General features: G+C 38.1%; 1 protein-coding gene and 1 long non-coding RNA gene across 2 annotated transcripts in view; one reads left to right on the forward strand and one right to left on the reverse strand.

Annotated features, from left to right (window-relative positions):
- LOC127555143 (uncharacterized) overlaps nucleotides 1-11,517 on the reverse strand; it is a 54,178-nt gene extending 42,661 nt beyond the window's left edge. The window contains exon 1 of the long non-coding RNA XR_007952165.1: nucleotides 11,406-11,517. This is a non-coding gene — a long non-coding RNA (uncharacterized LOC127555143). The remainder of the gene's footprint in view (nucleotides 1-11,405) is intronic.
- A 37-nt stretch (nucleotides 11,518-11,554) lies between these two features.
- On the forward strand, nucleotides 11,555-12,437 carry LOC127555141 (general transcription factor IIF subunit 2-like). The gene has a single exon (XM_051987252.1). It carries the CDS (start codon nucleotides 11,555-11,557, stop codon nucleotides 12,341-12,343), a length of 789 nt encoding a protein of 262 aa, XP_051843212.1. The 3' UTR covers nucleotides 12,344-12,437.
- The last annotated feature ends 2,625 nt before the right edge of the window (nucleotides 12,438-15,062 follow it).

The following is a 15,062-nucleotide window of genomic DNA, read 5'->3' on the forward strand; positions in this document are numbered from 1 at the left end:
CTGTTCTGCCAGCTTACCTCAGAGATCATCATACTCTTAATCTTGCTATTATTCAAAAAATGCATCAAGTTCATGAACTCTGAAATTCCCTTATTTGATCACAAGTTATCATTTCGCTTCTTTTGCTTTGCAACCCTTAAGCCCTGTTCTTTGATCACATAGTGACTGTCAATCCCAATTCCACAGTGCCTCTTCCAAACCTTTTCATCCTTCTTTTGATGACCCATGGAGCTCTCTTCCCGCTTAATCTCTCAAATGAAGATTTTGTCTCATATTTTACTTTAAAAAGTGAGAATATGCACCAAGAGTTCCTTCTTCTCCTCCCCCAAACTCCCATAACTCGGATGTCTTCTGCTTTGACCTGCTTCTTGCTGAGGAAAACTCCTCAATATGTAAAATTGATCCCATTCTATCATATTTACAATTTTCTTTTTCATTATCTTCACTTTCTTACCTCTCTTGAAATTCTCTCTGCCTACTGGCTGTATCTCTTCTTTTTGCAAACATGCCTATATCTTTCCCACCCTCAACAAATTCTCACTTGATCTGCCAATCTTCACTAGTAAGCTTCCCATATCTTTCCTCCCCTTTTGGCTAAACTTGTTGCGAAAATTATTTACAATAAGTGCTTGCAATAATTATCTTCTCGCTTTCTTCTTAACTCACTACAGTCTAGCTTCTGATCTTGTCATTGAGCTGAAACTGCTCTGCAAAACTGTTAACAATATCTTAATTGCCAAATCTACTGGCTTTTTCTCGGTCCTCATCCTTTTGACCTCACTGATACCTTTGACACTCTTATTTTCTTCTCCTTGATATTCTCTTCTTTTTATTTGTGACACTACTGTCTCTTGATTCTCCTCTACCTGTCTGACCATTCCTCAGTCTCCTTTGCCAAGATCTTCATCCAGGTCATGCCTAGAAACCCATGGATAGCTCACAAGGCTCTACCTTGGGTGCTTTTCTCTATTCCCTCTATAATATAGAATAGAAACACTAGAGAGTCTTTACTATTGCATTTGGTTACTTCATCATCTCCCATGGATTAAATTTTCTCTCTTTTGATAATTCCCCGATGTATTTGTCAATCTCAATCTCTCTGTTGACCTCTAATCTTGCATATTCAGCTTGAACTGAATGTCTAACAGAAATTTTAAATAGTGCTAAACTGAATTTGTTATCTTCCCCTCCCCTCCAACTCTCCTCTCTTCCAAACTCCTCTATTACTTTAGAGGGTACTGCTATTCTTAGCTCTTTTTTTTATATAACTTTTTACTGATAGAACCCATGTCAGGGTAATTTTTTTACAGCATTATCCCTTGCATTTACTTCTGTTCTGATTTTTCCCCTCCCTACCTCCACCCCCTCCCCCAGATGGCAAGCAATCCTTTACATGTTGAATAGGTTACAGTATATCCTGGATACAATATATGTGTGCAGAACTGAACAGTTTTCTTGTTGCACAGGGAGAATTGAATTCAGAAGGTATAAATAACCTGGGAGGAAAAACAAGAATGCAAGCAGTTTATATTCATCTCCCAGTGTTCTTTCTCTGGGTGTAGCTGCTTCTGCCCATCTTTGATCAATTGAAACTGAATTAACTCTCTTTATTGAAGAGATCCACTTCCATCAGAATACATCCTCAGACAGTATCGTTGTTGAGGTATATAATGATCTCCTGGTTCTGCTCATTTCACTTAGCATCAGTTCATGTAAGTCTCGCCAGTCCTCTCTGTATTCATCCTGCTGGTCATTCCTTACAGAAGAATAATATTCCATAACATTCATATACCACAATTTACTCAACCATTCTCCAATTGATGGGCATCCTTTCATTTTCCAGCTTCTAGCCACTACAAACAGGGCTGCCACAAACATTTTGGCACAAACAGGTCCCTTTCCCTTCTTTAGTATCTCTTTGGGGAGACACTGCTGGATCAAAGGATATGCACAATTTGATAACTTTTTGAGCATAGTTCCAAATTGCTCTCCAGAATGGCTGGATGTGTTCACAATTCCACCAACAATGTATCAGTGTCCATGTTTTCCCACATCCCCTCCAACATTCCGCATTGTCTTTCCCTGTCATTCTAGCCAATCTGACAGGTGTGTAGTGGTATCTCAGAGTTGTCTTAATTTGCATTTCTCTGATCAATAATGATTTGGAGCATATTTTCATATGTCTATAAATAGTTTCAATTTCTTCATCTGAGAATTGTCTGTTCATATCCTTTGACCATTTATCAATTGGAGAATGATTTGATTTCTTATAGATTAGAGTCAATTCTCTATATATTTTGGAAATGAGGCCTTTATCAGAACCTTTGATTGTAAAAATGTTTTCCCAGTTTATTGTTTCCCTTCTAATCTTGTCTGCATTTGTTTTGTTTGTACAAAAACTTTTCAATTTGATATAATCAAAATTTTCTATTTTGTGGTCAATAGTGATCTTTAGTTCTTCTTTGGTCATAAATTCCTCCCTCTTCCACAGGTCTGAGAGGTAAACTATCCTATGCTATTCCAATTTATTTATCATCTCATTCTTTATGCCTAGGTCATGAACCCATTTTGACCTTATCTTGGTATACGGTGTTAAGTGTGGGTCAATGCCTAGTTTCTGCCATACTAATTTCCAATTTTCCCAGCAATTTTTGTCAAATAGTGCTTTTTTATCCCAGAAACTGGGGTTTAAGTATCATTCTTGACTCTTCACTTATGCTCAATCCCTATGTTCAGTCGATTTCCAAAACCATTAAATTTGCCTTGGTAATATCTCTTGTATATGCTTCCTTCTCTCTTCTGGTACTACCATAACTTTGTTGCAGACCTTGTCACTCTACGTCTTGGCTATTGCAACAGCATAATGGTTGATTGATTTCCCTGACAAAAGTCTGTCTATACTGCAGTCCATTTTCTACTAGGCTGTTCAAGAGATCTTCCTAAAAGACAGCTCTGAACAAGTCTCCCTATCTCTCACTTAATAAACTCCACTGGTTCCCTATCATTTGTAAAAGCAAATATAAAATCCTTTTCCAAACTCAACCTTTGTAGTCTACTTAAACTTTACATATGTTTTTTAATCCAATAATTCGTGGTCTCCTTGGGATACTGGCCTCTATAGGACATTCCATCTTCTGATCTGGACCATCTTCACTGATTGTCACCCATGCCTACCATGCTTTTTCTTCTCATCTCTACCTCTTCATTTCCCTGGGTCTCTTCAAGTCTCAATTAAAATGCTACCTTTTTACAGAAAGCCTTGCCCAAACCTTCGTATTTCTAATACAGTCTTTCTGTTGATTATTTCCAACTTATCCTGTCCGTAGCTTGTTGATGTGTGTCATCTTGAGAACTGGGGCTATTTTTTGCCTTTCCTTGTATCCACATTGCTTAGCACACTGCCTCAGGGCACATTTTAGGGGCTTAAATGTTTACTGACTGATTAAAAAAATGGAGGTAGAGACATAAAGCTGCCCCTTTTTTGTGGCTATTCTTCCTATTACTACATCATAAACACTTCCCTGGCTTTTTCAAAAAGTGTAGTTGCCAAAGATATATTACCTCTATAAAGTGTATTTAGGGAAGCTTAATAAAATGTGAATTACTTGGTTGTTAGAGAAGAAACAGGTCCATGGGGTTATTGATTGTAGGGGATTGAAGTGAATGCAGTGAAAAGTCATCGCAGGGCTTTTTGCTGATCATCACGTCCTCAGGCCTGCTCATTTAGTTGTTACACTGTGTGGAATTAGTCCCATATGACCCCCAGGGAGGCCTCTGAGAGCCCTGGTAAAAGGCAAAGCAACATAAGCAGAAAGAGAGATGAAGTCACTATCTGCCTTTGGAGCCTTATTAAGAGGAGAGACTCTGTAGGAGCTGTGAGAAAAGGCCAGGGCCCTGTGCTTGATATATAGATTTATTAGGGGAGTTCAGTTGGAAATGCCATTTCTCAAAAATTCAGGATGTTGCTATATATTGGATTCAAATAACACATTCCGACTTAACTGAGGAGAAACTCAGCTTTGAAAATGGCTCTGCTTCCTATGGATGGATGCTCTGAGAACTGGGAAGATGCTAAAATCTGGGATTCATTAGCCCCTCCTCTCTCCAGATACCCCCATATTCTTAGACTGGCTAAAGTCTTTCCCTTCTATCCTCCTTCTTGAATCTGCCTGGGAGGACAGCAAATGTTAAAGGTTTTTTATTCTAAAACTTTAACTTTTTTAAAGGAGTACTTGCTTTCAATTTATCAATTAATCAATAAGCATTTATTAAGCTCCTACCATGTGCCAGACTCTATGCTATATATAAGGGATATCAAAACTAAGAAACAAAATAAAGAATTCCTATTTTTGAAAAGTGCATTTTTCCTTGAGAGACAATATGTATATATGATATAAGTATAAACAACAAAACTAGATGCAGAATGAATTTAAAATAAATCTGAGGTTGTTGAATATAAGATAGAGAGGAAAGACACTAGTACTTGAGAGAATCTGGCAAAGGTATCATGTAATATATGCTGGTGCTCTTCATACTTTGAAGAATGTCAGGGATCCTTTGAAACAGAAGTGAGGAGGGAGTATATTTCAGGTATGAGGCAAGGCGAATTCAAAGATATGGAGATGGGAGATAGAATACTCTATATGAGTATCAAAGAGAAATCCAGCTTGGTTGAACCATGGAGTTTAGTTGCTAAAAATATACTATCTCTATAAATGGGTTTAAGGAATTGGCTGTTGGAGAATGAAAAGGACCCTTTAGTTCATCATCATCATAACAGACTAGGCAAGAGTGATAAGGGCTTGAATTACTATGATGGCTGTGTGCATAGAAATAGGATGTTGGATGGGAGGGAGGTTTTGGAGAAATATGAAAAAATAGTATTTTGGAGAAATACTAAATGTATACATGGGATGAGGAAAAAGGAAGATTTGAGGATAATATCAATCTAGGAAATTGGAAGAATGGTGAAACCTTAGCAATAGAGGAATTTCAAAGGGGTAGATTTAGGGAGAAAGATAGTGAGCTCTGTTTTGATGGTTTAGAGTTGGAGACATGCATGGAACTCTGTTTCTAACGTCCAGTAAATAGTTAATAGTGAAGGTATAGAGTTCAGGAGAGAGAGTGGAGCTGGATATATATATATATATCTGGGAATCATCTGTATAGAAATGGGTATATGAAATCACCCAGAGAATATAGAAAAGAGAATAAGGTGCAGGACAAAAGCTTGGAAGACATCCACAGTTTAGTTATTCCATGGAGGTAAGATGATTATATTCCAGCAAAGGAGACTGAGAAAGAATGATTAAACAGGTAATAAGAGAATCAGATTTTTAAAAAGTGTTGGGGAATGAGGTAAGGAATAGAGGTAACATGCACAGACAGCTTTTTCAAGGAATTTGGCTGAGAAAGAGAGGAGAGATATCAGATGATGGCTTAAAAGTCTAGTGAAGGATGAGGAGATTTGGGCATGTTTGAAGGCAGTAGAAAAAGAACTAATATATGGGAAGAGATTAATGATTAGAGAGACAGGGTGATAATTGAGAAACAAATCTGCTGGAAAAGATGGAAGAAAATGGAGTCAAGTACACATGTAGAGGAGGTGAACTTGCCAAGTACAAGGACCAATTCAATTAAGAAGCTGAAGGAAAGAAGAGAAGAGTAAGGGATGATGATTTTGGTAATTATGTTTACAGCAAAAGGGTAGAATTCAAAACAAATAAATGAATCTCTAATAGCATAATGAAGCCTCCAAACAGAAATGAACATAGTTCTTTTCCTCAAGGATCTTATATTCTGCTGGGGTAGGAGATGGAGTCTATAACACATACACAGACAAATAAATTAAATAATTGGGTAGTGAGGGTGTAGACCACTAACACTTCAGGGCATTAAATCAGCAAAAACCTTTTGTAGAAAGTACTGCTTCAACTGAGCCTTAAGTAAAATTTGTGATTCTAAGAAGTTTAGAAAAAATTAGAAGCTCAGAGACCCTTACATATCTACTCCACTGACTCCTTTCTAATATTATAAACATAGGTCTTCTCTGTCCTTTTATTAAAAAAATCCTACTCCATTTAGCCACTATCTTATCTCGTCCCTCTTGAAAACTTCTTGAAATATTCATAAGCAAACTTTTATATAAAGTTTCTAGGACACTGCATTTCTCCTTACCCTAATCTTGTTTCTCCAATATTCCTTTTGGGAATAATCATCCACCCAACTCACTGTATTTAAAACAGTGGGATTTTTTTTCCTCCCTAATTACTCTGAGTTATTGTGAATTATTTACCAATGAAATTTCAACTTGACAATATTTCCTTATTTGTTTTTTCGTCTTTATTTCCACTGTTATTTCCTTAATAAAGAGGTTTATTGCCAATGACTGATGACTTTTGGATGGGAAAGGAAAGAATAGAAATAAGTAAGAGGAAGTTGAGACTTAAGGTAAACAAGGAAATAAGAGAATACTAAGCATCCCGGGATGAATTCAAGCCATATGGCCCTAACAGACTATATGGTTCTAACCATCACCTTGATCTTGTTTCCTTGGAAACATTTAGAGCATTTCCCTTATGCTCACTTCTCTTTTGAGTTCCAGGACCACATTTCAAGATGACTATAAGACAGCTCTCCATATATGTCACCCTTGGGCTTATCTTTGACCCCTGACTTTTCTTCTCCTCTTGACTTCATTACCTCTATCTATGTCATCAGTCACTAGTTTTCAAAATATTTAGATTACCTCCAGACAGAGGAGTGATGGGTAATGACCTTCAGCAGAGTGAGATATACTGTTGGATCTGACTGATGTGGGAATTTGTTATATTTGATAATGTGTATTTGTTATAAAGAATTTTTAAGTAAGAGGAAAGGGGGGGTAGGGATAGAGTCTTTCCCCCTTCCTCCAAAAAGAACTCCAAAAAGGAAAGAAAAGAGTCATTGAGATTTAAATATATATACCAAAGAGAACAGAAGGCAGTCCAGAAGGAATTGCAGACAAGCAGAGCAGATTTAAAATTATATGCAGAATTTTTGATATACTTAGAAAAGCAAGCAAAACATAATAGTGATTCATAATTTACTGTATAATTTTCTCTTTTTGTTTCTCTCACTACTATGTTTACAGAAATGCTTCTTTTAGCTGGTATTTGTTAATGTCAGAAAAAAAATTAGTTAAAAACTCTGATCACTTACTAAACTCTGCAAATTTCACTTCCAAGATATCTGTCATTTCCACCTTCTTCTCTCTATTCTTACTTGGATAAGCCTCCCTATCACCATCTGCCTGGTCTATTGTACCTTAGACTCTTAATAAGTTTGTATTTTCACTCTTCATGTTCTAATTTGTTACTTTTCTTGTTGTTGCCAGAACAATTTTTGTTCTGGGTAGAAATGAGCATATCACTCACTTAACACAGAAATATTAAATGGCTTCATATAATCTCTTGTTATGACATTCAGGGAGTTCCTCAAATGGTACCACCCTACCTTCCAACCTTTTCTCATTTCACTTACGTCCTCACACCATGTTTGAGCCATTTCAGTCATCTTGCTCAAAATGGTGCATTTGTCTGGAATGCCCTTCTCTTCTTCCAAATTTTGAATTCTTTTCTATCCTTTAAAGTCCATTTCAAATACCATCTTCTCCAGGAAGTCATCCTTAATCTTCTCCCCATTTTAAAAGTATGTTGGGGTAACGAGATGGCACAGGGAATAGAGCTAGTCCTGGAGTCAGGAGGACCTGAGTTCCAATCCAATCTCAGATACTTAACACTTCTAACTGTGTGATCCTGGCAAGTCACTTAACCCTAATTCCTCAAAAAAAAAGAAAAGAAAAGAAAGGAAAAAATATGTTTCTACTCAAACAGTGGATAGAATGCTAGGTTTAACTCATTTTCATGATTCTAGATCTGTCAAACATTAGCTACATGACCCTGGATAAGTCACAACCCTTTTTGCTTCAGTTTCCTCATGTATAAAATGATCTGTAGAACAAAATGGCAAACCATACTGTACTTTTGCCAAAACAACCCCAAATGCGGTCATGGGGAGTCAGACATGACTCAAACAACTCAACTACAAAAGCAGCAAATCTTTTTTATTTGTACATTTCTAATGCCACAAATGTGAATACTACATGTATGGATAACATACCACATATGAATGAATTAATGAAAAAAACATTTACTAATTGCTTACTGTGTCTAGCAATGTATTAAGTGCTAGGGATACAAGAATGAACACAGGTTCAGACTTTAAGGAGTTTATTCACTAACAGGGGAAAGGAAAGGATATTACTAAGGGAGTAGTCATCAGCATTGGATGTTTTGATTTGAAACAGTAACAGGATGATGGATGGAGTCATAGGAAGATAGATTGACAAATCTTTTCTGGTAGAAATGACTGACTTTGTTATGGTTCTAGAACTAGGAAGTGGGGGAAGTCAACAGACTATATAAATATAACTGGTAAAAAGATGTTCAGGAAGTTGAAAGAAATGATTATTTCTCTCATAATTTCTCAATTATTTCTCATTGAAAGAAATGATTATATTCTCTCATGTTAATAACCAGTTATTAATTGGGATTAAGATTTTTTCCTATTTTTGTTTCAGAAATAAACCCCTGTAGATTATATAACTAGTCTTTGAAGAACATTACTAACCTTGCCCCCAAATTTACCCTACCTAAGAACTGTCTTATTTAGGTAGAATTGTTATCCCATCAAACTAGAAAACCTTACAAAGAATGTAGGTAAATTCTGGACTATTATGATGGCGTGGTTGGGAGTTGAGGGAGAAATCCCTTTGACTAGATTGCCTGAGACTAGAAGTAGTCCCCCAGCTCCTTATTATTATTGGTTCACCTTTCTTTAGAATATACATTCTCTCATTAATTGTTAACTAAACAGAGCTAATTGTTGTCTGATGGGTACACATCCTTATGAGGATATAAAAGCATCATGAGATCTCCAGGAGGGAACCTTTGGTTTGAGTAATCCAAATGACCATCCTTTTATTAAGTTTTCACTAGTTATAATTAATAAAATGATTAATTACCCAGAAATTATGTCTCTTGAACTTTTCATTCATTACAAAGTAAAGCAAAACATGGCTGGAGCTGACCTGAATGTGGTAGTCTATGTGAAACATTCACTAATCAGAACAGCGGGACCACAAAGGAGAGGATGATGTATTCTGGAAATGAAGAGATTCAGTTCTCAGAGGCCTAGTATCTGGTCAGAGTGGCAAAATGACTGGAAGGAAGACATATGGCCATGGAGGGGCAGGGACCTGCCACATAAAGAAACCAATGTTGCTCCAGAACAGGACACGTTCTGATATATAGAAACGCCTGCCCCTTTCCTTGGTTCTCAGCACCTCAGGCAACTCTCTAAGCCCATAAATTGCAGATCAGTTGCTGGACTGCATTGATAGAGGAAGTTTTTCATAACAGTGAAATCACAGGTCTGAAGAAAAAATGTTAAATGTGGCTAAGATAAACCGAAAACAGTATTGCCCTCCTAAAGTTTGCATTCTGCCAGAGTTATGATTGTATATACACAAATAAATCAAGGCTAAATGAAGAGTTGGGGAGCTGAGGCACTGGATTTTGGGGCCATATCCAAGTCACATGTAAAGAAGATGATATCATTCTAAGAAACCCCACCAGAATTCTAGATGAAGTCAGGCCCCTGATCTCCAGTACATCCTTAGAGCTTGCTTAGAGCCTCCACGTTGCTTTTGCAGTGGTTCTGGTGCTTCTAGTTCTTTAATCTTCTTCCAATTTTCTTTTGTTTTTGTTTTTGTTTTCTTTTTGATTCAATACAATCCAAAATTGCTTAAGTTAGCATTTCTATTTTGCTTGAAGGATTACCAAATATTTTTGTCACAACCATAGTTGGGGAGTATTGCAAGGATTTTGCAATATGATGAAAAATAAGTGGAATTGGAGATTCACAAGGACAGCGATTTGTCCTTGTGTAGTGAAAGTTTCTTAATTAGCTAGGTACAGGTGGGCCCTGAATCCCCTCCTCTAGTCTCCATGGCCCAACACTGTCCCTTTTCTGCCTTTGTGCAGAGCTTATCCTCCTCCCTCTCTATGCTGCTGCACCCAAACCCTTCTTGACTTTTTCCTTGGGCTGACATCTGACCCGCCTCCAACAAAAATAATGAGGCCATTTAAAAGGTGACTAGTTTAAGTGCTTTCAATAACCTTGCTCCAGGCTGATGCTCATCCACGTGCCTCCAGTCTCATCCTCTGACCCAATGGATTCCTTAATGGATTGTTGAAGAGGAAGATGAGCTTGAGTTCAAGGGTCTGCTATATATGTAATTACTGAGGATGGGTTTGTTTTCTGACTGGTGGAACCATCTGTGGATGTTCAAGAAATATTTAAAGGAATGACACAGGAGGAATGGAGAGTATAACAGTTTGGAATGATAGCTTCCAGCCATCATACCATGCTGATAGATGTCCACAAAGTGAACACAACATTATTTACATTTTTTATTATAGCTTTTTATTTACAAGATATATGCATGGGTAATTTTTTAGCACTGACCCTTGCAAAACCTTCTGTTCCAACTTTTCCCCTCCTTCCCCCCACCCCCTCCCCTAGATGGCAACATTATTTACATTTTTACAGAATCTGTACTATTATAATATGAGCTTACACTTAGATCACCCTTTCCTTATGGTGACAAAATGCTTTCACCTGTTATCTCATTGGGTTGTAAACTATAGAGTTTACAAAATATTTTGCTGAATTTATGTTGGAATCTTTACAAACTGCTAACTCATTAGAGTTGATAGATTATTGATGTGATCTTACAAGAAGATGTTTTGGGCCAGAACCTGAAACAAGGTACTAAGTAGAACTAATTGATACAATGCTTGTGTTTGCACCTTTAATCATTGGAGTTGACACCTTTGGGAAATTTCAGGGTTAAGTATGGGATATTTGAATTCACACCTCCCTTGAAGCTTTTGGGGCCAGAGAGCACTATGGGAGAAAACCCATAATTCCTCTCTCTCTCTCGTATAAAAGAGACAGACAGAGGCTCTCGGTGAGATTTCAGCTGAACTACGCCAGAAGCTCTCTCTCCGAGGCAAGACGGACTCAACTTGGTGCTGGCTCTAGAGGCTGAAGAAAGCAGAGGCAGAAGCAAAGGACAAAGAGGCAAGAGCTCTTGGAACTAAGCAGAGAGATAGACCTCAACTAACCGGGCTATATTGGAGATAAAAGATCTGAACTTTTATCACCTGGCTGTAATTATGGATCTGAACTGATACTAAGGCTGCCTCCAAGAAAATCTCCCCGGAGAAACCTTCCTCGAGAAACCTACCCTCTCCCCCAGAGAGAACTAGTTTACTTATTTTAAAAGAAGATCACCACACCTTCGGATCTTGGTTTCATTGGGGAATCGGAAGAGGAGAGCCTGCCACCACTTCTCTGTCTTTCCTAGTCCTGATTCTGACTGAGTTTGTCCGAGCGACCTCCGGACCTCCTTCTCCGAACCCAACGGTGACGGCGTCGGAGTTGAGCCATGGCCGCGCGCAGAGAGTTCGACTTGACCGGCGCCAAACAAAACACCGGCGTGTGGCTAGTGAAGGTTCCTAAGTATTTGTCTCAGCAGTGGGCCAAAGCCTCAGGAAGAGGAGAAGTAGGAAAGCTGAGAATTGCAAAGAATCAAGGAAGGACTGAGGTATCTTTTACCTTGAATGAGGAACTTGCAAATATCCATGATATTGGTGGAAAACCTGCTTCTGTTAGTGCTCCCAGAGAACATCCGTTTCTCTTGCAAAGTGTGGGAGGACAGACATTGACAGTCTTTACAGAGAGCTCATCAGAAGGCCAGCCTGAAGAAAATTCTGAGAGCGGTAATAATGATAAACTTTCATTGGAGGGAATAGTGGTACAACGTGCTGAATGCAGACCTGCTGCCAGTGAAAACTATATGAGATTGAAGAGGTTACAGATAGAAGAATCTTCAAAACCTGTAAGATTATCACAGCAGCTGGACAAAGCTGTTACAACAAATTTTAAACCTGTGGCTAATCATCAATACAATATTGAATATGAGAAGAAAAAGAAAGAAGATGGAAAGCGGGCTAGAGCTGATAAGCAACAGGTTTTGGACATGTTGTTTTCAGCTTTTGAAAAACATCAGTATTACAATATTAAGGATTTAGTGGACATCACCAAACAGCCTGTGATATACCTGAAGGAAATCTTGAGAGAAATAGGCATTTACAATGTTAAGGGAACCCACAAAAATACCTGGGAACTGAAGCCAGAGTACAGACATTACCAAGGAGAGGATAAGAGTGATTAGGAAGACCTCATCCATATGCCCACAAGAAGCTGATGATAGGGTGGGCTTGTGACTGTACTAAGCAAACCCTGCAGCCTTCCTCAAAACTTTGAGCAGTCTGTGAAGATTCCAACAAATTTATCTTGTGAATTTGTCACAATGACCCTTGGGAGAAAGACCATGTACCTGTATTATGTAAACCATTTAAAAATGACAAAAGAGCTATTTTGAGGGGGAGGAAAGGAGCAGATCACAAGTTCAGCCTTTCTAATACTATTTCTACAAGGCCATGATATCTTTCTAGGGAGCTCAAAGTTATTAAGGCTTAGAGGGCATAATTTCCACCTAGGGAAGAAGCCAAATGGTACAAGGAAAAAGAACACTGATTACGCATCAAGATTTCTATGATGCAGGGCCCACATCTAACATGAATACATTGTGTGACCTTGGGTTATACTGTGGAACAACAATAAATATTTATTTATTGCCTTATGCTTGCTCCTTGGGGTTTTAAGGTAAAAAATGCCCTAGTCTCTGCTTCCAAGGAGCTTGCCTTCCATTTTGGAGGCCATGACATATATAAATAAGTATGATCCAAAGGATCATGGGATTAAGACGAAATAGAGGTCTGGACAGAATGCTCTTGAAATATTTGAAATAGGAGCAATTGGTGCCATTTAGCAATACAATGCATGCTAGTTTCCATCCACTCATCTCTGTACCTGTAAATATTTATTAAACTTCTATATATACCAGGCCCTGATCTAGATTCTAGCAGAAATTTGAACTGTTCCTGCCCTTATGAAGATTATATGTAGTATACATGCATACAAAATATGTACAAAATAATTGCAAGATAACTTTGGGGGATGAAAGGGACCCCAAAATATTGGGACTCCCCAAAGTTTTTTAGATTCCAGACTGGTGTTGCAAGATGTCTCAAAAGACTTGCAGGCTCTGATCCATCTATCCAGTAAAGAAACAAAGTTTATTATGATTGTAATGACAATTAAAGTGGGCTAAATTCCCCAAAGAGGAAGATAGAATAGAGTAAGGAGCAAGCAGGCAAATTTATAGGGAAAAGTGGGAGAAACCAGGTGCTTCACGTCTCTGATATGCCAATTTTATGGGTTTGAGGTAGAATTGAGGAGTTTTTGTCAGAGTTTTTTTTTTTTTTTTTTTTTTGTGCAGAGGTGCCCTACCCATAATTCTCCTGGCAGATCTCATAAGTATGGGGGAGGAACCTTCTGGAGGTATGTTTTTAGGGTTCAAACATCACTAGATCAAGTGTTGGGCATCCAATTTTGTCTTTCCTCTCCAGGAACTTTAGGCATCTCGTTATTAATATTCATTAGCTCCAAGCATCCTGTTATCACTGATCAGCAGGCTGTTTTCTGACAGCCAGCAATCTTTTGGACTCAGAGTTCTAGCCAGGTAAGGTAAGTGAAGACAAGATAGACTAAGGGAAGACATATATCATTCCTAGGGGCTGCAGCACATCACTAGCACCTGAGAGATATCAGAAAAAGACCTCTTATAGAAGGGGATTCTTCAGCTGAGCTTGAAATTCTTCAAATCCAAATTTTTTTTCAAGCTCAGCTGAAGTATCTCCTTCTACAAGAAGTCTTTTTCTCATACCTTTCAGGTGCTTGCTAACTGTGAGATACTATGTCCAGTTGTCTCCTACCTTCATGCCTTCACATAACCCATCCCCATGCCTGAGATACATTCTCTATCCACTTATGATTCTTTCCCATGACACATTTAGGGTATTGCCAGAACCAAGGCATTGAGATGAGGGATGGAGAATCATGTGGAGGAAAGCAAATGTCAAAAAACTGAAAGTAAAAGTCAGATCTTTAAATGACAAATAGATGATCTTATAGGACAGCTAGGTGGTATAGCTGGGTAGAATGTTGGGTCTAAAATTAGGAAGACTCCTCTTCTTGATTAAATCCAACTTCAAATACTGACTGTGTGATTCTGAACAAGTAATTTCACCTTGTCTGCCTCAGTTTTCTTATCTATAAAATGAACTGGAGAAAGAAATGGCAAACCATTCCAATATCTCTGTCCCGAAACCCCTAAATGGGGTCACAAAGGGTGGTCATGACTGAACAACTAAACAGCAACAGATCAGTCTACATTTGCTCTTAGAAGTAATAGGGCACTGCTATAATTTATTGACTAAGGGACAGAGGGGTAAGATGGCTCTTCCTATGCATTAGGAAAGTCACTTTGGCAAGGATCCCAGGAAACTGATACCCCATAGAGGACCGTATTGTTTTGTAGTGCAACTTAGCCACTGAATGTAGTTTACAAGCTTTGTTAGCAGTTTTCTGCAGTCAGAACAGTGGTCCCCTTCAATTTTATTCCATGTCAGCCCTTTTTTGTTATGTGTATCAAGTTGTTTTGTTTTGACATTAGTGATGGCACTTTGCTGCCTTCAGCCTTTTTGTGGGTTAATGTGAGAATCTAGAATAATGAGTAGCAAATGGCAAAAATACTTTAAAGCAGCGAGCTTAATTAAAAGTTGGAGGCAGAAGTGTTTTTAGTTGAAAGATGGCTAAGAAACAGAACAGATGATGTGATTCTGGGCTATCATGAAACCATGGAATGCAGTGAAATGAATACTGGATTTAACATCAGATATCTGGGTTCAAATCTTTGCCACTTAAAGTAGCTGGAATTTGTGAAACACTTTATAAATGTTATTTAATTTTACACTCATAATGACTCC

The sequence above is a fragment of the Antechinus flavipes genome, chromosome 3, assembly GCF_016432865.1.
Source record: "Antechinus flavipes isolate AdamAnt ecotype Samford, QLD, Australia chromosome 3, AdamAnt_v2, whole genome shotgun sequence".
Lineage (NCBI taxonomy): Eukaryota > Metazoa > Chordata > Mammalia > Dasyuromorphia > Dasyuridae > Antechinus > Antechinus flavipes.

Excerpts from the sequence above, each read along its gene's own strand:
- LOC127555141 (XM_051987252.1), top strand. The coding sequence starts at position 11,555 with ATGGCCGCGCGCAGAGAGTTCGACTTGACCGGCGCCAAACAAAACACC.